This window comes from Chrysochloris asiatica, unplaced genomic scaffold (genome assembly GCF_000296735.1).
Source record: "Chrysochloris asiatica unplaced genomic scaffold, ChrAsi1.0 scaffold00295, whole genome shotgun sequence".
Classification (NCBI taxonomy): domain Eukaryota; kingdom Metazoa; phylum Chordata; class Mammalia; order Afrosoricida; family Chrysochloridae; genus Chrysochloris; species Chrysochloris asiatica.
The window spans coordinates 2,180,949-2,203,649 of NW_006408813.1; the positions used below are offsets into that span (position 1 = coordinate 2,180,949).

Genomic DNA, 22,701 nt, shown 5'->3' on the forward strand with positions numbered 1-22,701 from the left:
TTTTTTCTGATTGTTCTTCTAGCATACTAGTATTGAGAGATTTCTCTTCATCCTTACTAACTCGGACTTGCATGGCTCTTATTTTACTCCTTTGCTCTTTCAATGTATTGTCCATTTTTGAAGTCTTATAATTAATCTGGATTTCTATTTGCATTTACTTTGTCTGGTTGTTCTTGTGATGTTTTCCTGAATACTTCTAATCCCCACCCCACCCCCATGTTCTACGTGCTTTCCTCGATCTTTCTCTCAATCCTTTGAAGGCACCTAAATGTCATTCTTTTGAATTCTTTTTCAGTCAGTTCCATTACATTTTCTTCCTTGGAAACATTTCCTGGCTCTGAATCTTGGTCATTTGCTTGAGTCACTCTTTCATTTCTTCGTATGAGCTAAAATGGTCTGTTTATCTCCTCGGCATTGTGGGGTTGTTGTATTTGTATTTAATTTATGATTTATGTTGATGTGTTCTTAAGCTCTCACCAACTGTCTCCTGTGGGTGTAGTTAAAGAATGGAAGTGTATATACTATTGTTTGCCATTGGTGCACCTCAGTTTAGGGTGGGTTTGGCTGGTGTTGATTACTGTCTATCATTGATCAAGTGGTATAGGATCTGGTATTGGCTTTTGCCAAGTGGGTGGAGCTACAGAGGGGACGGTTTTTGCAGGGCTGTTTGGGCATGGTTGCTGTCTCCTGTTGGGTGGAAAAGAGAAAATTCCCTCTTACCCCCATCCAAGAAAACAGAACATAATAAATAAGCAAGGAACCCACAATGAAAAGAGAAAGAGGGAAAACAATACAGGCAGCAACCAGAAAAAAAAAAAAAAAGACTATAGTAAGTATAAAGAGAAAAATAAGGCAGGAAGTAAAAGGAAGAAATAGAAAAAGTTAGAAAAACCAGGGAGAGGGAAGATGAAAAGAGAAAGAGCGTAATATAGAAAGATCAAAAAGGGGGAAAAAACAGAGAAAAGGGGAAATGAGAAACATGACTAAAAGGAAAAACAAAAGCAGAGATAGAAAGGATAAAACTCAACGGAATGGAAAGAGAACTAGAAGGAGAAAGAATAAACAAATAAAAACAATGAAACAAAAAACCCCAAACCAGATAAGAAAACAAAACAAAAATGTTCAACTGTTTGACCCAGAGAGGAGAAAATTCTGGGGGACTTCTGCAAGCCAGGGAGCTCAAAAGGTGTGTGTGGAAATGATGTGTGAGCAGAGTCCCTGACCCTAGATGGAGTTCCTATTGACCTCAGTGTTATCTATGTACAGGGCACTCAATCCAGAAGTAGCTAGTGAAGGCCTTTGATGGACCTGGTTTTAGTTAATGTCTATCCTGTGGCTCTGCAGGTTCTGTAGGTCTGGAGCAGAGCCCACCTTAACCCAAGCACCAAAGCTGTGCATGCAGCTGGACCCTGCCTCACAGTGGCATGGCTCCCAACAACATAGCTCTGAGCTCCAGGAAAACAGCATCTGTGCTGGGGATGAGTGATGGCAGGAGCTGACCACTCCCCTGGTCATCAGGGACCATGGAAGAAAGGGAGTCATACCTTTCCTGTCTGCTGTGTGAATCTGCTCTGCCAGGCCACCTTCTGTTGCCAAAGCTGCTCACAAGATGGTTGTGATGTGCCTGGATGGCCGTTCACCAGTCAGTCTCACGCTCTCATTGTCCCTGTTCAGCTTCTCCTCCCAGCAAGCACATAGTCCACTTCCCTAATCTGTCCTCTGAAGTTCAGAATTCCTGAATTTTCATTTATATCTGGTTCATTTGGTCTCTGGTGTCTTTATCGTAGAGGGTCCAGGTAGTGTGTCTGCCTAGTCTGCCATCTTGTTGGAAGTCTCTCAGCCATAGTATTTTCAATCACATATGAAACTTGGATAATGAATAAGGAAAACCGTATAAGAATGGATGCATTTGAATTATGGTGTTGGCGATGAACACTGAAAGTACCATGGACTGCCAGAAGAACAAAGAAATCTGTCTTTGAGGAAGTATAGCCAGAATGCTCCTTAGAATTGAGAATTGCAAGACTACATCTCTCGTACTTTGGACATGGGACACGAGGGACACATGTCCCTGTAAAAGGACATCATACTTAGTAAAATGGAGGTGTGGAAAAAAAGTGGAAGACCCCCTCCCCAATGAAATGGATTATCACAATGGCAGCCACAATGGGCTCCGACATGGTAATTGTGAGGATGGCGAAGGACCAGGCAGTGTTTCCTTCTGTTGTGCATAAGGAGCTTATGAGTGGTAATAGTGGCCCCTAATAACAACAATAAAATACCAAGAGAGATCCTTGAAAATCCTAGGTGCATTACCAATCATGTCCCACATTCAAAGGCGCTTTTGTTCCCCTTGCCACATTTGGGGGAAAAATGATACAATATTCTTTTTTCAAGAGAGCTGTAGAATCCTGAAAAGAAATGTTTTTATATGTACCATTCCCATCCATAAGGTGGAATATTACTACCTGTATCTTCATCGACTGTCAAATAAACAGATTGTGCCTGTGCTTAAGAACATATCTAGTTTCAATGACATATACAATTAAATACATTGAATAAATATAAGGAATGTTAAAAAATTAACAGTGGTATTTAAAGCGACTGATTGTTCACTAGGGATAGTAGCAGTCAGAGTGTTGGTTGAGACTGGCAAAGTAAAATGTTGTATTTATGGAATGCTTTGATGCTGAGAGTTGAGTAGCATCCGGAAGGCCAGAAGTCATTATGTAAGAGAAGACCAGGAAGACTCCATAGGCTTAGACAGTCAAGGATCTAAACTCATGAAGATCAGCTGAGATGACCAAGGGCAAGCAGAAACCAGGAACTTAGGCTGTGAGGAAAAGGTAGATTTGGGCAGAGAGTTTGGGCAATATGTTGAAGGAGCTCTGGTAGCGTAGTGGTTACGAATCGGGCTGTGGGGGTTGGGATTCCCAGTATTTGGGATCCAGTGGGTGGCAGTGGGAGGAAGGGGAGTAGAGAGGAAGGCAGAAGTGTTCGAAAGGCTCCCCCTTCTCATGTGTGGTTTGCGGAGTGCATTGTTTAGGTGCTGGGCATGAACCCACGCACATTTTTCCTACAGTTGGGGTTCGAAGATTGGTGTATGTTCAGGTCCGAAGTGTGGGTCTGAGTTTGTACTGTGCATTTCCTGGTAGGCACTGTGTTCTCTGCTTGGCTTTCATTTCCCATTACTACTTCTCTCTGACTCACTGATGGCCTGCCACATGTCATTAGGCAGCTCAACTGCCGCTTTCATTTCTCCCAGAGGTATACAGAGGTTCGCATTTGGGCTTTTACAGTTTTTTCTCCTGAGAGCTGGAGGAAGTGGCCTTTGGGTAGTTTCTCTGGTTGAGTTGAATACTTACAGTATCTTACAGTTTCAATTTTCCTTCCACATAGGTATTTGATCCTGAAGACCTTTATTTGGGGCTCAATTTCTCCAAGGTTCTGAGTACTCTTTTAGCTGTCAACAAAGCAACAGAAGGTAAGCAAAGGCTTGTGATTTATGAGTTCTGGGGTGACATTATTGGAGCCGTGTGTTTCTGATTACTCTAGGAACTAACCATGGCCAAGATTGCTTAATTGGCACAAAAGATCCCCTGCCCTGTCCATAAACACCAAAGAATACCAAACGCTTTATTTATTTATTTTTATGGCTTCTTGTTGTTAAGTGCCATCGAGTTGGTTTCAGAGGCTATACATCTTTGTGGGAGCAGAAAGCCTCATCTTTTTCTCATGAAGCTGCTTGTGGGCTCGAACTGCTGAGCTTGTGGCTTGCAGTCCAGTGCTTATCATACAGAGCTGCCTCATTCTCTTTTCATGGCTTAAGATTTAAATACACCTACCACAGATGTTGGAAGGAAGCCTGGTAGTGTAGAGGATTACGAGCTGGGCTGCTAACTGCAAGGTCAGCCGTCCGAATCAACCAGTCATTCCATGGGATAAAAATGAGACTTTCTGCTCCTGTAAAGATTTGCAAGCTCAGAAACCCTATACAGGGTCGCTATAAGCCATAATTGACTTGATGGCACACAACTACCACCACCACCACAAACATTTTAGAGTCCTGGTGTGGTGCTGTAGGATAAGCCATGGACTGCTAAGCACAAGTTTAGCAGCTCAAACCCACCAGCCACTCTTCAGAAACCCTATGCAGGGTTGCTATGAAACTTGATATCACTTAATAACAACAGATTTGGAAACCCAGCGTGTGTGTGTGGGGGGCGGGGAGCGGACAGTTCTACTCTGTCATTTAGGGTTGCTATGAGTTGCAATGGACTCAAAAGCAAGGGGATTACCACAGATGTCATTCTATTGCCCTTTATACAATGATAAGAACAAAGAAAATATTTCATTCAAAGCTATTGACTAACCAAATGATTCTAACAGGACAGAAAATATAAAGGAAAAGACCAATTCCCCTTTTCGTAAAGTTTACAAAATGCAGCCGCTACTTCCCCTTCCCCACTAGAGATAACATACTTTTCTTATCGTTTTCCATATGTCTCTGTACATGTAAGGATCCCTGGTGGCACAGTAGTTAAGCACTTGGCTTCTCACTGAAAGGTCGGTGGTTTGAACTCACCATCTGCTCTTCGGGCAGGTTACTTCTGTAAAGATTTGTTGTTGTGTGCCATCGAGTCGGTTCTCATAATGACCCTATATAGGGCTTCCCAGGAGTGACTGGTGGGTTTGAACCTCCAAACTTGTGGTTAGCAGCCTAGTGCTTATCCTACAGCACCACACCAGGACTCAAAGTCCTGTAAAGATTTACAGCCTTGGAAATCTGATGGGGTAGCTCTACTCTGTCATAGAGGGTTTCTCTGAGTCGGATTCAACTTGCTGGTGATAGCTTCGGCCATGTAAAGAAACCCATCAGTAATCTTGTTCTGGAAATGAAGCCTCAGTGCATACTGAGTGAAAGAGCAACTACTGTTTATATTTTTAACAACCACTACATTGGAGATAATATAAATTCTAGTAAATGCAAATCTGATGATAAACTTGAAGTGAAACTTCACTCTTTCTGTGATGTAGCATCATAGTTAAAATGAGTTGAGCTTGGTGGAAACAACTCAAGTGTCCACCAGCAGATGAATGGGTGAGCAAAATGTGGTATATCAGCCATAAAAAGAAATGAAATTTTGATACATGGATGCATCTTGAAAACATTATGTTGAATAAAATAAGTCAGACATAAAAGGGCAAATACCGTACAAGCTCACTTAGATGACATATCTGGAATAGGCAAATGCATAGAGTCAAATGTCTGTTAGGGGTTTCTGGGGGCAAGGACAGGAAAGAATGGGAGTATTACTTAAGGGGTACTCACTTTCTGTTTGAAGTGATGAGAAACTTTTGATAACATGATGAATGTAATTAATGCCACTGAATTATATGCTTTAAAATGGTCATAATGTCATACTGTTTGTTATATATGAACATTTCTTCACAATGCATTTAAAAAATGCTTTGAATCCTTCTACGGATTCAGGTTGTCCTAAGGGTCATGTGTGGTCTTACACAATCTTTAAAACAATCCTGGAACAAATATTATTATTAGGTAATATTACAGGTAAGGAACGTCAAGCCCATAGTTGCCCAAGTAGATAGTAAGCCAGAGAAATGGAATTCAAACCAATCTCCAGTGGTTGTGAGAGCTCTTCTACTCACTACTCAGACTGGTGATATGGAGAGTCAGCAGACTGTGTCCCTACCACTACTAGGTGCTACAAAGGAAGTGTAAAATGTGGTCCCGCCCTCAAGAAAATTACAGTCTATTTAGAGAGACCAAACTTACCCACGTGAAACAATTAGAGAACAAGAGCAGACAATATAATCAAGCACCAGATAGGAGCATCTAGGAAGTGATCAAGTAATTACACTTTTAGTCAAAAGAGCTGTATGTAATAATAATAAATATAAAAGTACTTCTCTGAGGTTGTTCTTTTGCTATTTGGGTAAAATTGCGTTATGAGCCATTGGAAGGCGTCGAGTAGAAAGCACAGCTAATTCAAGTAACTATATTTAACATACATGACAACTATCCAGATCTGGGCAGGGAGGATCGCATAAATCTAACATTATGCCACACAAATTATACGTTCCTTTGCCAAACTCTCCTACCAAGTTTTACAGTCTCTTCTCTTGCCACAGATATTTATAAAAATATAAGGCGGTGAAAGTTAAAACCCACAGCATCAAGGAAATTACTTGGATACTGAGCTTGTCGCCTAGGGAATGTTTGGGCTTTAGACTTTTGCAGTTTATATCTTTTAAAAATAAATGGAGGGGAAAAGAACCCTCATTTGAATTTGTCAGGAAGCCAGCTCTTCTCGTTAGTACACTCTCAGCATACTGAAACACCCAGCTCAGCTCTGGCCTGATCACATTTCACAAGGTTTGAAGGAAGAGAAGACTCTAGAGTTTTATTTAAAAAAAAAAAAAAATCTGTATCAACATAGTACACATTCTCATTCTCCCTCCATCCACCACACACACAACTATACACATCAGGCTCAGGGCAGATTTTGCATCATGTCCATCATTATAAATCTGTTACATGTAAAGAAAGAAAAGAACCACTCCGTTATGGGCCAAGAAGCAAAGAAAGAAATTTGAAATATTTTGAAGTAATAAGAGCCACAAACAGCTGTTTGGAACCCAATATAGTTCTGCCTTGGATAACAGGGCATACTATTGCAACTGGTTCAGGAGGGAAGAGTTGTAGGGAAATGGGTTAAGAGAAAATGTGGTTCTGTCGCTGTTTTTCATTCTACTGGAGAGCAATGGCTAGTAAGGTTCAAAAAAGAAGTTGGACACCAAATGAGAGGGTGGGATCAAATCCACTTGGCCTGTTTATAGCGATATCACTTAGCATTGCAGTCAGGTTGCCTTTGAAAATGTCCCATGAAAGGCACTGTTAGGTTTTTCTAACATGACTAGCTGGTTACCATGCCTTTTCCTCTTTTCACAGATCAACTCTCAGAAAGACCATGTGGACGTTCCTCTTCTCTTAGTGCTGCTAATAGTTCTCAGACAAACCCACAGGGAGCAGTTTCTAGCACATCTCCGAGGCTGCAAAGGCAGTCCAAAGCAGTGGTAAGTAGAGTCCCCAGTTCTCCTATTGTGTTTTAAAATTCTGGAAAAAATAGACCAGTATCCCCGTTGTATCTCCATATGGAGTAAGATAGTCCTCCTGTTTGTTTTGGGTGTCACTGAGAAAACTAATATTAAACATAGCACCACTTCTGGATGGTCTGATCAGAACAAATCAAAGGCATGTAAGGGTGAGGTGGGATAAGAGTCAGAAGATGAGGTTGAAGCCTCAGCTCTGTCCTTTACTAGAATTGTTGTTGTTGATAAGAGCTGTCGAGTCGATTCTGACTTATAGCGACCCTATATAGTGTTTCCAAGGAGCAGCTGGTGGGTTTGAACTGCTGATCTTGAGGTTAGCAGTCCAGAGTTGATCCTACTGCACCACACCGGTACTCCTAAAATTGAGCAAACCATTTAAGAGAAAATGCTGTGCAAATGTAAGCATCTTTATGACTGCTTCCTGATGGCAGTTTGCTGTTATTTATGATATCCTTGGGTTCATTAAAGAGTCTCTGGATGGTGCAAATAGTTAACATACTGGGATGCTAACTTAAAAGTTGGAGGTTCAAGTCCACTTGAGGTGCCTTGGAAGAAAGGCTTGGTGATCTACTTCTGAGAAATCATCCATTGAAAACTCTACGGAGCAGAGTTCTACTCTGACACCTATGGAGTCATTACGAGTCAGAACTGACTTGATAGCAACTGATTTGATGCTTTTGTGGATGTTTTTTGGAAGGGAAATTAAGTAGTGTCTGCCACATCAGAGATCAACATTGTTATCTTTATTTTTCTCATTGGATTCCTATTGAGCAAGACCTGATTTTAAATGGCAGCCTTTGATGAGCTCCTATATTGGGACTGTTCATTTGGTCTTATTAGGAGCTTTTACTAGGGAGCAAATACCCCATTCACTACTGTTTGGATGAGACCTATATTCCTTGTCAGAAGGTACCCACTTGCTGTAAGCCACCATGAGCTATTCCAAATCACTTAGATGGGTGAGTTTGCAGATCCCTCGGAGAAGCTGATGAACACTACGCCCTTTGAAGTCTTTCAAAGTGTATGCAAAATCTTATGTGTTTGTCTTCATGGCCATTGTTATGGGCAAAGATCCTTTGAACTCAGCTTTTCAAAGGGGTCTGTGACCCTCAAAATGTTAAGCCCATTTCTTGGATGTCAGGTTAAGGACTCTTAACTTAGGTAACAGATATATTTGATCTTTATTTGACCTTTGTGTATGAATTGTTGTTGTTGTTAAGTGCTGTTGAATCGATTCTGAGCCATAGCAACCCTGTATGGTGTTTCTAAGGAGCAGCTGGTGAGCTTGAACCGGCAACCTTGTGGGGGTCAAACCGACTTTGCAGTCCAGTGCAAGTCCACAGTGCCACACCAGGCCCAAATTGAAATTGGGCAATGGGAGGAAAATTTTATGAGAATAGATTACTCCCTAATCTTGGTCATATGAACATGTTTGTATGTGTCGGGAAGACTATTTTATCACTCTAATTTGTTTCCTGGCTCAAATAAATAGGTATTTTTAGATAATTATTGGGGGAAGGGAGACAGAAATGAAAGCTATGACCCCTTTCAAAATACACATCCTCCAAATTTGGTGTGTGTGTGTGTGTGTGCGTGTGTTTGGGGGAAGGGAGACAGAAATGAAAGCTATGACCCCTTTCAAAATACACATCCTCCAAATTTGCATCCAGTTTCACCCTGATATTCACTAATGGACCCCTAAACGAACACAATTCAGGGCTGAGTTGGAGTGGACTTCCTGACTACCTCACCCTATGTGCCCGAATTCAAATAGTTTCTCCGCCCCCCTCATTTAGGTGAGTGCTTAATCCAATGTGTCTTTTGTTTCCTCAGGAGATGACGGAAAATGGAAGCCATCAGTTGATAGTAAAGGCAAAATTCAACTTTAAGCAGACTAATGAAGATGAACTGTCAGTCTGTAAAGGGGACATCATTTACGTCACTCGAGTTGAAGAAGGTGGCTGGTGGGAAGGCACATTAAATGGGAGAACAGGCTGGTTCCCGAGTAATTATGTCCGAGAAATTAAATCCAGTGGTAAGTGAAGCTTTTTAAAGTCTTTTTGACTATGACTCTTGGACTTTCTTAGTCTTCTTAAATGAAAATCTTGTGGTTTTAATTGATTAACAGAAACGGTTTGTACTTGTTGTACGTATGTCATAAACATAACTTGGAAAAATCTGTCATTAGATATTTTGAAGCAAAGTTCCTTTTAGGCTACATCAAGGCTGCAAGAAACTAAAGCAAAAACTTAAAAAAGCAAAGGAATTCCAAGCTGAGACAACTGCTCCACCTTAACTGTCCCTTTATGTGTACTAATTCTAGCCTATGTAATACGGTCCTTCCTGCTACTGGAGAATCACCATGGCTGCATACAATAACAGAGAGGCCTTGTGTTAACTTCCCTTTCTTTCTTTCTTTTTTTAAAATCTCTAAGTTCTTTAAGCAGATCTAAAACTAAATGCCTCCGAGATGTGTCTGGACACTTTGAATCGGAACAAGATCACCCTTAACCCTACCCAACACTTGCTGCTTACCCTTTTTTTGTTATAAACACCAGAGAATAAAATCCAATCCCCTCTTTATAGACATTCTTAAAGCTATGTGAGATAACTTTCTTGCCTTTTATTACTCAAGAAGGTAGGCCCTGCTTATATTAAAACCCCCCAACAGATACATGCAAATATATATTTACAGTACAAATAAAACAGGATTCAGGTTTTCAAATTATTAAATTTCTTCACTTTTTAAATATATTCACTCAGGGATTTCTTTATGCGGTTAGTTCCCTAGAGCATTTTTCTTTTGCATAATTTGTTAATTAATTTATTTATTATTATTTGGAATAATAAGTTTCCATTTCTTAGAAACCCTATACAGAGTCGCTATGAGTCAGAACCAACTTGACAACACTTAACAACAATAACAAAATTTTTTAAGTTATAGTTAATTAGTTGATTAAACTATTAATGAGTTGAATTCTGGTTTTAATGTAATAATTTACTGAATTTAAGTTAGAAATTTGATATCTAGTGTATTTATATAAGTTATCATTAGTTGTTAATGAAAATTTATTTAGGGGCTCACTATTAAAAATATTACAGAAATATATATAATGTAGACACTAAAAGTTCCTCTTCCCTTCCTGCTCCTTAAGATCAACACTCTTAGGATATTTGCTCTAAGGGATTGAAGATAAAATATGGTTCGCACACTTTCCTGTGTTGTGTATTAAGGAAGGCATCACCTTTAATGACATTTGCTAGCTGATTTATAATTTATATATGTATGCATAGACTTATTCTTTTTTCATTTCTGACAATGGAGAAGTTTCTCTTGAGCCCTGAAGTATTTTCGCAGGCTTTACATGGAATTTCCTTGGTCTGCATGCCTTTCACAGCCAGTTTGTACTCCCTGATGCATCTTTCAATTGGTACAATCTAGTTGTCAGTCTCTCTGCACAAGTTTTCCACGTTCATTCTGCGTTTCTTGGTTTAGTGTTTCCATCTTCAGAAGTAAAGGGATAGCAATTGCTGTCTTGTTTGGAAATCAGTGAGGGGTAGTGGAAAGTGGACAGTACACCCTCACTTGGGTGGTCCTCATTATGATGCTCATTGTGACGCCTTTTAGCATAGTCTGGCCACCCCCTTGGGGGCAACCATGGGTGTTCATCCTGGTCTTCAGGCCCCTCCTTTCAAGTTTTTACTATAGTCTGTGTTTTAGAATTCCATTTTGGACTCACAGCAAACTCTGGCTCTGATTTGAACACTTATGGAATCTTTACAAGGGTAGGTCTGGGTAGCTGGGACCAGGAAGCCTGCTAGTCAGGGAAGACCTGGACCTAGGTGTATGGGGAAGACCATCCCTTAGGCTATTGCAGTAATTTCCTACCTGGAACCTCTGCTCTTGTCTTCATTATTCATACAATCTAATCTAAGTCGTGGTGTGGTGCTGCAGGTTAATGCACTGAACTGCAAGGTCAGACATAAGGTCAGTGGTTCAAACCCACCTGCTGCTCCTTGGAAACCCTAGACAGGGTTAGTATGAGTTGGAACTGATTCGACAGCACTTAACAACAACAGTCTAAGTTCAGTGGCTGGTGATGGCTGTGTGCCGTGGAGTCGGTTCCAACTCATAGCGACCCTGTACAGGGTTTCCGAGGCTGTAAATCATTACGAGAGCAGAACGTCTCATTTTTCTCCCACGGAACAGCTGGTAGTTTCAAACTGCTGACCTTGCGGTTTGCAGCCCACTTCGTAACCGCTACACTACTAGAGCTCCTTAAGTTCAATAGACAGAGTGATATTTTTTTCAAAACGTGGGCCATGGCTTCACATCTCCAAAAAGAGTAAAGGTCAAGGTGACCCTAATAGCCTACAAGGCTTTTTAGGACCTGACCTTCAGTTGCCTTTCTGACCTCTCCGCCTCTCACTCACTCCACTTTAGTTGTATTGACATCTTAGCTGCTGTACCAGACTTAGCTTGCTGTCCTTCTGCTGAGAACACTCTTCCTCTGATGAACAAGGCCAATTTCCTTATCCTCCTTCAATCTTTGTTCATGTGGTACCACTTAGTGTTTGTTCTTTTCTTACTTTCCCCATCCCCCTTCTCTGCTTTATTTTTCTATTTAGCATTTATCTCTATATAGTCCTGGTGGTGCTGAGAGTTAGGCTGTTAACCTCAAGGTCAGTGATCCAAACCTATCAGCTGCTCCACAGGAGAAAGATTAGAATGTGTGCTCCCCTAGGTTTAAGTCTATATGTTGCTATGGTTGGAATCAATTTGATATGGCAGTGATATTACTTTGTTTTGTGTTTTCAACTTTGTTGTTGTTGTTGTTAAGAGTCGGTTTCACCTCATAACGACCCTGTATAGGGTTTCTAAGGAGCAGCTGGTGAGTTTGAACTGCCGACCTTGTAGTTCAAACAGATCTTGCTGTCCAGTGCTCTAACCTACAGTGCCACACCAGGAATAGAGTGTGATTAATTTAATGATAGCGCTAAGGACAACGTGTTATGGGAGTAGAGAGCAGAAGAGGGTATCTAATACAGTTTGACAGTAAGGCTTATCAAGCTTTGTATACCTTTCTGTTTCTATAATGGCTGAGACATTGTTTTAGACATAGGAAATGTTCCATATGTGCTGAATTCCATTTATAGAGAAGATATAAAGGAGAGGAAGCTGTAGATGTGTGTGTGTGTGTGTGTGTGTGTGCGTGTGTGTTGGGCACCATTGGCACTGAAGATGTTGTGTTATTTTATACGTGGTTTGTCAGCAGGCAGTTGGTGGTATAGATCTGGAGCACAGGAGAGAGATAAGAGCTGGAGGTGAAACAGATAACTAATAGTATAAGGAGGTGGGGGGTGAAGAGTATATATGTATATATATATATATGTTGAATCAGTCATCAGTACGCCAAGAAAGAGAACACATGAATGCATTGTGGCTGGACAGGTTGGAGGAGGCTATATAGAGAAGGGAGGGCTTGAGATGGACCCTGAAAGACACAGACTGTGTCTAGACCCAAAAGAGAGGGGAGCAAAATCTAAGTAGGAGGAAGAAGAGCCATGGAGGTTTTGTTGAAATACTACGAGTAAGTGAGCTAAGGGAACACTGGGCGAGCTTAACTAAGAAAGTAGATGCTCAAGAAATCTTTGTTGATGTTAATTCTTTCCCACCTGCTGCCATGGTGAGTTAGCCAAAACCTTTGTAGGATGTTGCCAAGGAACATTATAGATTCTGTGTTGTTTCACATTTGGTCTGGGAAATATATGCTTGTCCATTTGTAATTACTCTCCAAGAAGTCCATAATGAGGTATATATTTCATAAAGATTTATCTTTAAAGAGTCTTATAAAAATGATTCTTTGCTGAAACACATATTTCATAGAAACCCCACTGTACTATCAACAATCTCTTTGGTCATTTATGAAGTTGAATCAGGCATGGAACTTGGAGAACTTCTGTGCTCTCCATTGCCTTACTGTTGGGCCCAATGTGCAGCACTGTGTGGTCACTCTAATAGCCAGTTGTTGTTCCAACTCATGGCGACCTTATGTTGCTTGGTCCTGTGCCATCTTTATGTTAGAATCCATTGTTGTGGCTATTGTGTCAATGTGTCTCATTAATGGTTTCCTCAACAAATTTCATACCAAAAATGCATGCTTCTGCATTGTCTTCCAAACAAAAAACAAGCAACCCCAGCCCCATAAAGCTCACCCTGCAGATGGCTGTGCCATTAGAGTGCTGTGCAAGGCTGTCCTCCCCTGCGCCTGTCACTGAAAAGAGTACTTCGTGTTTGGTAAGTTTTCCCTTGGTGAATGGCATTTTAAGTTTAAGATTCCACTGGTGCTTATGGCTAGAGATTATAGCCAAAGCCCTAGGGACAGCTTCTTCCTTCTATTTGGGAAAAGACTGGTTTCAGAGGAAACACATCATAAAGAACCAATAACCTGCTAATACTATAGAAAGTTTAAAATAGAATATTTAGATTTAAAACACACACACATACACACATACATGATTCTCCTTTCAGTGTGAATGAGGTGCTGATGGTCTAGTAGGTCTTTGTGACCATGATGGTAGCAGCTTCTTACCTGGATACTGATGACTTACTTACCTGGATAATCATGACACCATTGCTACTGGTTCTGCTTGCCTACCTCTGGATTTATTGTTGGATGAGAAACATGGCCCCTATTTTAAGCCAAAGATATATTTTCTTCAAATACCTTCATGAAAAATCTAGTATAAACAATTTAATCATTACATAAACTACAGAAGATAGGGCACTATCTCTTTTATTTCATCTGTATCAGATGCATTATAAATAAGAAAATGAGCCAAGTCCTTAAAATTCAGTGATAACCTATAAATGAATATATTACTTATACATCAAAATAATTTCTGCCAACACTGCAGTAACATTGTAAATGGATTCACTTGCTTTTTCCATTTCTGCTGTTTGTTACTAACAAAAGCTAAGGGTCTTCTTAGGGCTTTGCATAAAATTTTTTTTTGGCACAATTTCCACTTTGAGAAAATATTGAGGCATATATATTCAGAGCCCATGGTACTTTCAACCAACAGATCTGTGTTGGAAGAAGTGCAGCCAGAGTGCTCCTTGGAAACCAGGATGGCCAAACTTGCTCTCTCATACTTCGGACATATTGCCAGGAGGGAGCAGTTGCTGGAGAAGGATATCATGTTTGGTAAGGTGGAGGGTCAGAGAAAAAGAGGAAGACCCACAGCAAGATGAGTTGGCAAAGTGGCAGCATCAGTGGGCTCAAGCGTGGCAAGAATTGTGAGGTTGGCCCAGGACTGGGCAGTGTTTCATTCTGTTGTGCATAAGGTCGCTATGACTCGGTACCAACTCTATGGCACCTAACAACAACAACAACAATATTCAGAGGAGATATAGTTAAGAAAATTCTGTTTCCTCCAACTGATTAAGTTAAAGGATCATTAAACTCTTTTAGACGTTCTTATTGGCAGATAAATATAGATATCAAATGAGTGGGTTAATTAAATTTGTATTAAGGCAAATTAAGAAGTGACTCTTACCAGCTCATTGTACCCAAGGTAGGATTAAACTTTATATTTAGACTGCCTGTTTAATCTCCTAGGTGTATCACATAGATGTTTAATGTCCTATAATCATCAATGGACACAGGAATCTGTAAATCAGTGAGAGAGGGGAGAGAATAGAAAGTTAATTGGATGCTCACTTTGACAGCATAAATTGGAGACCTGGTGTGGCACAGTAGGATAAGCACTTGATTGCTAAACAAAAGGTTGGTGGTTCAAACACACCAGTTGCTCCTTGGAAACCCTATTGCTATGAGTCGGAAACCATTCGAGGGCACTTAACAACAACAATACTAAAATTGAAACGATGAAGATAAGCATGTATGCCCCCCTGCATAAGGATGTCATACTGATATGTGAAGCATGTATATATTTTTAAGAAAATATGGATATTTTTAGTTTAAAAAAAAAAAAAGCGAATTGAAAAAGGACCTTTATATTAGAATTAGGGAGATTTCTTTCAAGTGCCAATGTGTGCTGTTGGTGTTTGAGTTACTCTGCCAAACAACCCATTTGAATTCTTCACTGCATTGACTGATTGTTTTCCCCCTAAGGTGCTCTGGTAGTGTAGTGGCTACAAATCGGGCTGGGAACCACAATGTCAGCAGTTCGAAACTACCAGCAGTTCCGCGGGAGAAAGATGAGGCTTTCTGCTCCTGTAAAGATTTACAGCCTTGGAAACCCTGTACAGGGTCGCTCTGAGTTGAAACCGACTCCACGGCACATAACAACAACAACAACAACAACGTGCTTGGGATTGAATTGACCAACTTTTCATTGCCTTCAATTAAAATGTTGATATTTTCATGTTATTTGGGTCTCATCACGTCACCCCTCTGTGACAGAACTTGCCTTTTCTGGGTTTCCACATAGTTAGCTGTTGTTGAGTGTGGGTTTCAGGTGGAAGCAGTCACAATGCTTGGGGAGGGGACAAAGAAGGAACAAGAGTCAAGAAACTGTCACTGATGTCAGAGTGCTGTGGCTGTGATCTTTACATTCCCTTATGGAATTTTCTCATGGGGTCAGTGGTTTGCATGGGTTACATTTTTTAAGACTTCTAGTTTGTCCTTCCAAATCTGTTTTCCTTCTGTAGGTTGAGTTGATCCGTGATCTTAGACCAAGCCCACAGGAAGAACCTTTCTTCTCTATGTAGCTTCCACTGCAATTCAGAGGCAAGAACAAGAGGCATTGGGGTAATTCACAAGTACCATGTCAACCAGTGACTCTCTGCCCAGGACATCTTGGGGAGACCTTGAGGTTAACAGCATGTGCTTTGGAGTCATAGAGACTGTGAGACCTTGGACAAATCAGCCTCTTTGAGCCTACCTTTCATTATCTATTAAATCATTTTAATAATCTTACCTCTCTACCTAGAGAACGAGTGTGAGCCAGCAGTAAGATAGCAAGACATTTAGTACATTGCCTACCACATAGCAGGCACTCAGCAAGTTACTATTTATGACATGTGCTTGAAACCAGGGTTTCTACAGAACATAGTTGAAAGCACTCTGGTTTGGAAAACAGAAAACTGACTTTCATGAGTACTGTTCTACTGGTATGGTACTGTAGGATCAGTGCTGGACTGCAGATCACAAGGTGGGCAGTTCAAACCCACCAGCTACTACTCAGAAACCCTATACTGGGTCGCTATGAGTTGAAACCCATTCGACGGCATTTAACAACAACATTCTACTTTGGAGTTCTGGTGTGGCATTGTAGGGTAAGCACTGGACTGCTAACCACAAGATCAGTGGTTCAAACCCACCAATCTCTCCTCAGAAATTCTATACAGGGTCACTATGAGTTGGAATCAGCTTGACAACAGTTCTACTTTTGTAATTTGGGGAAATACCCATAGTAAAAGGGTTTTTATAAAGGCTCTAGCAGGATCAACTTATAGATAGCTTCAGTATGATGTCAGCCTACTGAAATTGGGGAGAGAGTGTTATGGAAACTTTAATTGTCTTGTTGGTATTGTTGTTAGGTGCTGTGGAGTTGGTTCCAACTTATGGTGACCCTGCTTACTACAGAACGGAACACTGTCTGGTCCTGTGCCATTCTCACAACCATTGTTATGTTGAAGCCCATTGTTGCAGCCACTGTGTCAGTCTGTCTTCTTGAGGTCTTCCTCTTTTTTGCTGACCTTCCACTTTACCAAGCATGACGTCTTTCTCCAGGAACTGGTCAGTCCCTCCTGATAACATGTCCAATGTACATGAAACCAAGTATCGCCATTCTCACTTCTAAGGAGCATTCTGGCTGTACTTCTACCAAGACAGATTTCTTTATTTCTCTAGCAATTAAGGGTATATGGACTTAATTCTCTTAGGCTTGTGCAATTTAAGGAGCTTTGAAAATCCAGAGGGACTAATGACTTCAGTAAACTGTATTTTACTTTTTAAAAATTAAACTTTGTATTTTGAGATTATTGTAGATTCACATGTGGTTGTATTAATTAAAACAGAGAGAACCCATACATCCTTTACTCAGTTTTCCCAATGGTTGTTGTTGTTGTTAAGTGCCGTCGAGTCAGTTCCGACCGATAGCGACCCTGAACAGGGTTTCTGAGGCTGTAAATCTTTACGGGAGCAGAAAGCCTCATCGATCTCCCATGGAGCAGCTGGTAGTTTCAAACTGCTGACCTTGCGGTTTGCAGCCCGATTCATAACCACTATACTACCAGAGCTCCTTTCCCCAATGGTAAGATCTTGCTAAAATACAGCACGATATCACAGCCAGGATGTTGACATGGATATAGTATACTTTTTCTGCATCAATTGATACAATCTTTCTTCTTTACTCTGTTTATAGAGTTGACTGCATAGACTCTTGAATATTAAACTAACCTTGACTTTCTAGGCTATATCGCTGTTGGTCATGGTATATCATTTTTTTTGTTTATCAATGAAATCTATTTGCTAGTATTTTGTTAAGGATTTTTGAATCACTATCCAAGAGGGGTATTGGTAAGCAATTTTCTCTTTTTTTTTTTGTACTGTCTTTTTCTGATTTTGATGTGAGGGTAATAGTGACTTCATACAATGGATTGGGAAGTGATCTTTCATTTTATATTTCCTTTAAGAGACTCTGTAAAGTTTGTAAGAATTCTTCCTTAAACATTTTGTAGAATTGTTCTGTGGAACCATATAGACATGGAGATTTCTTTTTCACGAGTTTAAAAACTACACCTTCCAGTCCCCTAATAATTATAGGGGATATTCAAATGACCTATTTCCTATTGAGTGAATTGTGGTACTTTCTGTTTTCCAAGGAATTATTTTATCTAAGTTGTCAAATGCATATATGTAGAGTGGTTTATTATCTTTTTGATGTCTGCAGGTTTCATTCCTGACGTTGGTAATTGGTGTCTTCTCTCTTGTTTCTCGTGCTAGCAGTTTGTTCGATAATTTTATTTATCTTTTCAAAGAACTAGCTCTTTTTGAATCATGTTCAACCACTCCAGGAATCTCAAGGCAGCCACTTCTCACTTTTCAATCACTGTTTCTCCTCCTGTCTACTTTATATAATTAACATTTTGCATCACTTGTATCACCCATTCCTGTTACATTTCCTTTCCTCTTCCAGTTTTGGCAGGTTCTCCACTGCTCCCATCCTTTTAGCCTGGGAAGTTTCATTTTTATCAAGACTGCTTTACATTATAATTGCACAAAGCTACTATGAGTTACAAATCATTATAGCTACATTATAGAAAACTTGCCTAATAAAGACATATTTTGTTTTGTTTTGTAATTGTCAATTTTGAACAGCAAAGCTAGATTGCATACTGCTTGGGGTCAAGATCTGACCGTACTGCTTACAATCTCAGGTTTGCCTAGTAATGCTTTTAATGAAGTACAAGGTAGATCTTGTGTAGCATAGAGCTTCCAGAGGCTGGCTATGTCCCACTTGTCATCACTGAGTAGTGACAGAATTAACCCTCAGTGCTGCCTTTGTGGCTTACTTCCACTCTGCCGAACCTGGCCCAGAAAGATGTTTACCTGTGCTTTATTAACTATGCAGAGACTTTTAACTTTGTGGATCATGACAAGCTATGGACAGCACATTCAGAGAATGAGTATTCTGAAACACTTAATTGTGTTCATGAGGAGCCGGTACATAGATCAAGAGGCAGTCAGTTGCTCGAACAGAATAAGAGGACACTGAACAGTTTAAAATTAGGAAAGGTGTGTCCCAGGGTTGTATTTTCTCAGCACACTTACTCAACTTGTATGCTGAGCACATAATCAAAGAAGCTGGATTATATGAAGAAGAACATGACATCAGGACTGGAGGCATACTCATTAACAACCTGCTATATGCAGATGATACAACCTTGCTTGCTGAAAGTAAAGAGGACTTAAAATACTTACTGATTAAAATCAAAGACCACAGCCTTCGGTATGGGTTGTACCTCAATGTAAAGGAGACACAAATTATGGCTTTCTAATGGTTAATTTTTATGGCTCCTAGTTTTCCAATTATTTTGTCATTTTTTTCCTGATTTTTCCCATAGTTTTGCCTATGTTTACCTTGATTTCATCTGTAGTTTTCTCGAGCTTCCTCTCAAAATTTTGAAGTTGCCTAATTTGCATTCTTTTAAATTCTTTAACTGAAATGGTAGTTCTTATACCATTTCTGGTGTTATATTTTCTGACCCTGTACTTTGCTAACTTGTTTGAGACAGTGTGTCTTGTTTCTTTGTGTAAGCTGAAATTGTCTATTTTCTCCAAGACATTGTTGTGTCATATTTATATTTAGTCGATGATTGTATATCGGTGTGTTCTCAGGCATTCACCGCCTGTCTCCTGGTGGATATGGTAGAGACTGGAAGTGTGAATGCACTTAGTTCTCTGTTCACTGTTTGTGTAGCATAGTTCAAGGTGGGTTCATGCACTTTCAGAAGCAGGGGTACTATGCCCAGCACTCAACCCCAGGCAGAGCAGAGACTCCACAAGTGGTGGGTGGGGGTTGAGGAGGATGGAGGTAATGATGTACCACTAACTGCTGGGTTGGTGAGGGTGGAGAATGACCATGCCCCAGGCTAACATGAAGGCACAGGAACAAGGGAGAACTGCATCTCCTTGCCACCAACCACCAGTCTCTTTATCAACAGTTGCTTGCAAAAGCTCAAGACAGCCACGCAGCATATCAGCCGACAGTCCACCCGTTTTTCTTCTCTCTCACTGTTCCTATTCAGCTTTATCTTCCAGTAGGCACTCAATCCACTTCTCTATCCTATCCTCTGATGATCCAGGTCCCAGGATCACAGTCTGTGTCTGTTTCATTTAGTCTCCCATGTCTTTGTTGCAGAAGGTCGACTTAGTGTGTCTGCTTTCTCCGCCATCTTGCCCAGACTACTCTTTATATGTTTGGTTGGCCTTGATTTTGCTTATCTCTTTTGAACACGTTGAATGGAGTAGACTGGAAGATAGAAGCAAATCCAAAATGAGAATGAAGTTCTTGGTCCTAGCCCTACTATTAATTAGCCAGACCTTAGTTCCTTAGCTTTTGAATCTACCTTGGAACTTAAGGGACTTCAGCAAGAAGACCTAACTTGATCATCTATAGTTTAGCAAAGCTGATGTGACTCTGATCACCTATAGTTGAGTAAAGATATAATTTCATTTGTTGAAAATGTATGTTTCTATCAATCCTTTTATTTGGCAATGTTTATAATATGCTATTTGATCTTACATTATACAATTTTTGTCTTAGACTTATATGATATTAAAGTCATTTAAATGTTTTTTTTTTTTTTCCCCCCGCAGAAAGGTCTCTGTCCCCCAAGGCTGTCAAAGGACTTGAAACGGCTCCACTTACCAAGAATTATTATACTGTGGTGAGTGTTCAGATGATGAACAAAATTTTTCTTGAGTCTCTATACTGAATCTTTTCACATTTCAAACCAGTGATGTGTGCAACACAAATGGAAGACTGGATTAAGTTGCATTACAAGGGTCTAGTGTCATACACATTACAATAGAATTCATCTACTTATACGTCTCTTATAGATGTCTAGAAACTTTGTATTCACTGTACTGAAAAATTTGAGGGCTGCACAAAGATTCTGAGCAAGGCATATTAAAGAATGGTAAAAGAGGAAGTGGTTAATATCTTGAAATTTGGGAGTTCCTGGGTGGTACAAATGGTTATTCACTTGGCTAGGAACCAAAAGGTTGGTGGATCCAGAGGTACATCAAAAGAAAGACCTGGTGATCTGTTTCCAAAAGGTTACTGTCCTCAAAAACCCTTTGGAGTGCACGTCTACTCTGATACACATGGAGTCAACGTGATTCCAAATTGACTTGACAGCAGCTGTCTGCGTGTGTGTGTGTATGGTGAAATTCAGCAGTTAGATATATCATTTCCCGATATTTAAAAGGTGGATTCCCTAGTTCCTATAATGCAATAAGTTTTAAGTGACTGCATTCTATGATTTTATTTTCAAAGCAATCAATCTATTATATCATCTGGACTACTATTAACCTTGTTCTTAGGGAGTGCCCAGAAGGAAGACTGCCCTTGAACACAGATATGTAAAAATGTATTAGTTATAAATAGAGCATGTGCAATACTCAAAATAAGTTCCTGTTTGAAAAAGAAATCTCATCATTCTCCTTAATCTACTCTCTGCTATTCTCTATGTCTCCCTTCCAGACTCGGTCCAATTACTAATGAAAAGGTCAAGTTGTCATTACCTCAAAGTTTCTCTGCCTGCTAGCCTTCTGCCCACCTCTGCTAAAATACAGCTTCAGTTTTTACTCAGTGTTCTGTGTGCATGTGTGCTGTATGCTCATTTCATTTTGTCTAGAAGGAATTTCATAGGGAACTACTTTGTCAATAGTTCTCCTCTTAACATTTCGTGCGGTTATAATATGTTTTCCAGCTGAGCTAGACTCCCTTTTCCAATTCCTTCCTGACTACTTCTTTTAGCTTCCAGGTGCCTGCCAATGACTTTTTAGTTTAGTTTTTTTTTTTTTAATGGTGTTTCAACAGAAATTTATTTATTTTTTTGATAAAAATATCCCTGTTAGTTATAACAACAAAAACATTTTACATCAGCCCACTTTCCATGTATCAATATATGCAAAAGAATAAAACTTATGTTAATTTTTCTTTAAATTTTATTTAATTTGTTGTTGAGATTATACACAGCAAAACATACACCAATAGTTTCTACCTGTACAATTTAGTGACATTAATTAAATTCTTCCTTTTCGCAGTTATTTTTCCCTCATTAGCATAAAAAAACCTGTCCCCTAAATTTCCTATCTAATCTTTCAAGTTTCAGTTGTCAATTTGATAGTGTAGTGGTTATGAATCGGGCTGCGAACCACAAGGTCAGCAGTTCAAAACTACCGGCTGTTACGCGGGAGAAAGATGAAGCTTTCTGCTCCCGTAAAGATTTACAGCCTCGGAAACCCTGTACAGGGTCGCTATGAGTCGGAATCGACTCTACGGCACATAACAACAACATAGGTAGTTCTTAAAACTTGTTAGTTTTAATAAGACTTCAGAGTATATTTTTGGCTTAAGGACAATAATTTCAAGGGTTCATCTATCCTTCATGGTTCTAGAAAGTCTAGAGTTCATATTCTGTTTTGCCAGGCACCATCCAGTTCTTCTGGTCTCATAGCCAACGAGAGGGTATGTTCTCAGTCCAAACAACTATTTAACTTATGGAGACAATTGACCACACCTTTTATAGCTTCCTCCTATTCCTGACTCTGATCCTTCCTCTGTTGTTCCAGGTAAATAGACACCAGTTGTTGTGACTTGGATGGCATCTTTCAAGTTTTTAAGATTGTAGGCACTATACAACTAGGAGGTCGAACAGAAAGTTATTAGGCCTATTAACTGAGATGTCCTTTGAAAACATGACCCTAAGCCTCCAAACCAAGAAATGAAATCTCATGAGGTGTTGCAGTGTATATAAACAGGCTCAATAGTTACCTCTTGTTTGGTTGCTGTTGTTAAAAA

The 22,701-nt window shown here is 40.0% G+C and overlaps 1 protein-coding gene across 1 annotated transcript in view; it reads left to right on the top strand.

Moving 5' to 3' along the window:
* The window catches only part of ARHGEF6 (Rac/Cdc42 guanine nucleotide exchange factor (GEF) 6), a 160,960-nt gene that overhangs the window by 50,660 nt on the left and 87,599 nt on the right, over positions 1-22,701 (top strand). The window contains exons 3-6 of the mRNA XM_006874704.1: positions 3,400-3,484; positions 6,977-7,101; positions 8,971-9,172; positions 20,490-20,560. Of these exons, the coding sequence (XP_006874766.1) occupies positions 3,400-3,484; positions 6,977-7,101; positions 8,971-9,172; positions 20,490-20,560 (483 nt within the window). The remainder of the gene's footprint in view (positions 1-3,399; positions 3,485-6,976; positions 7,102-8,970; positions 9,173-20,489; positions 20,561-22,701) is intronic.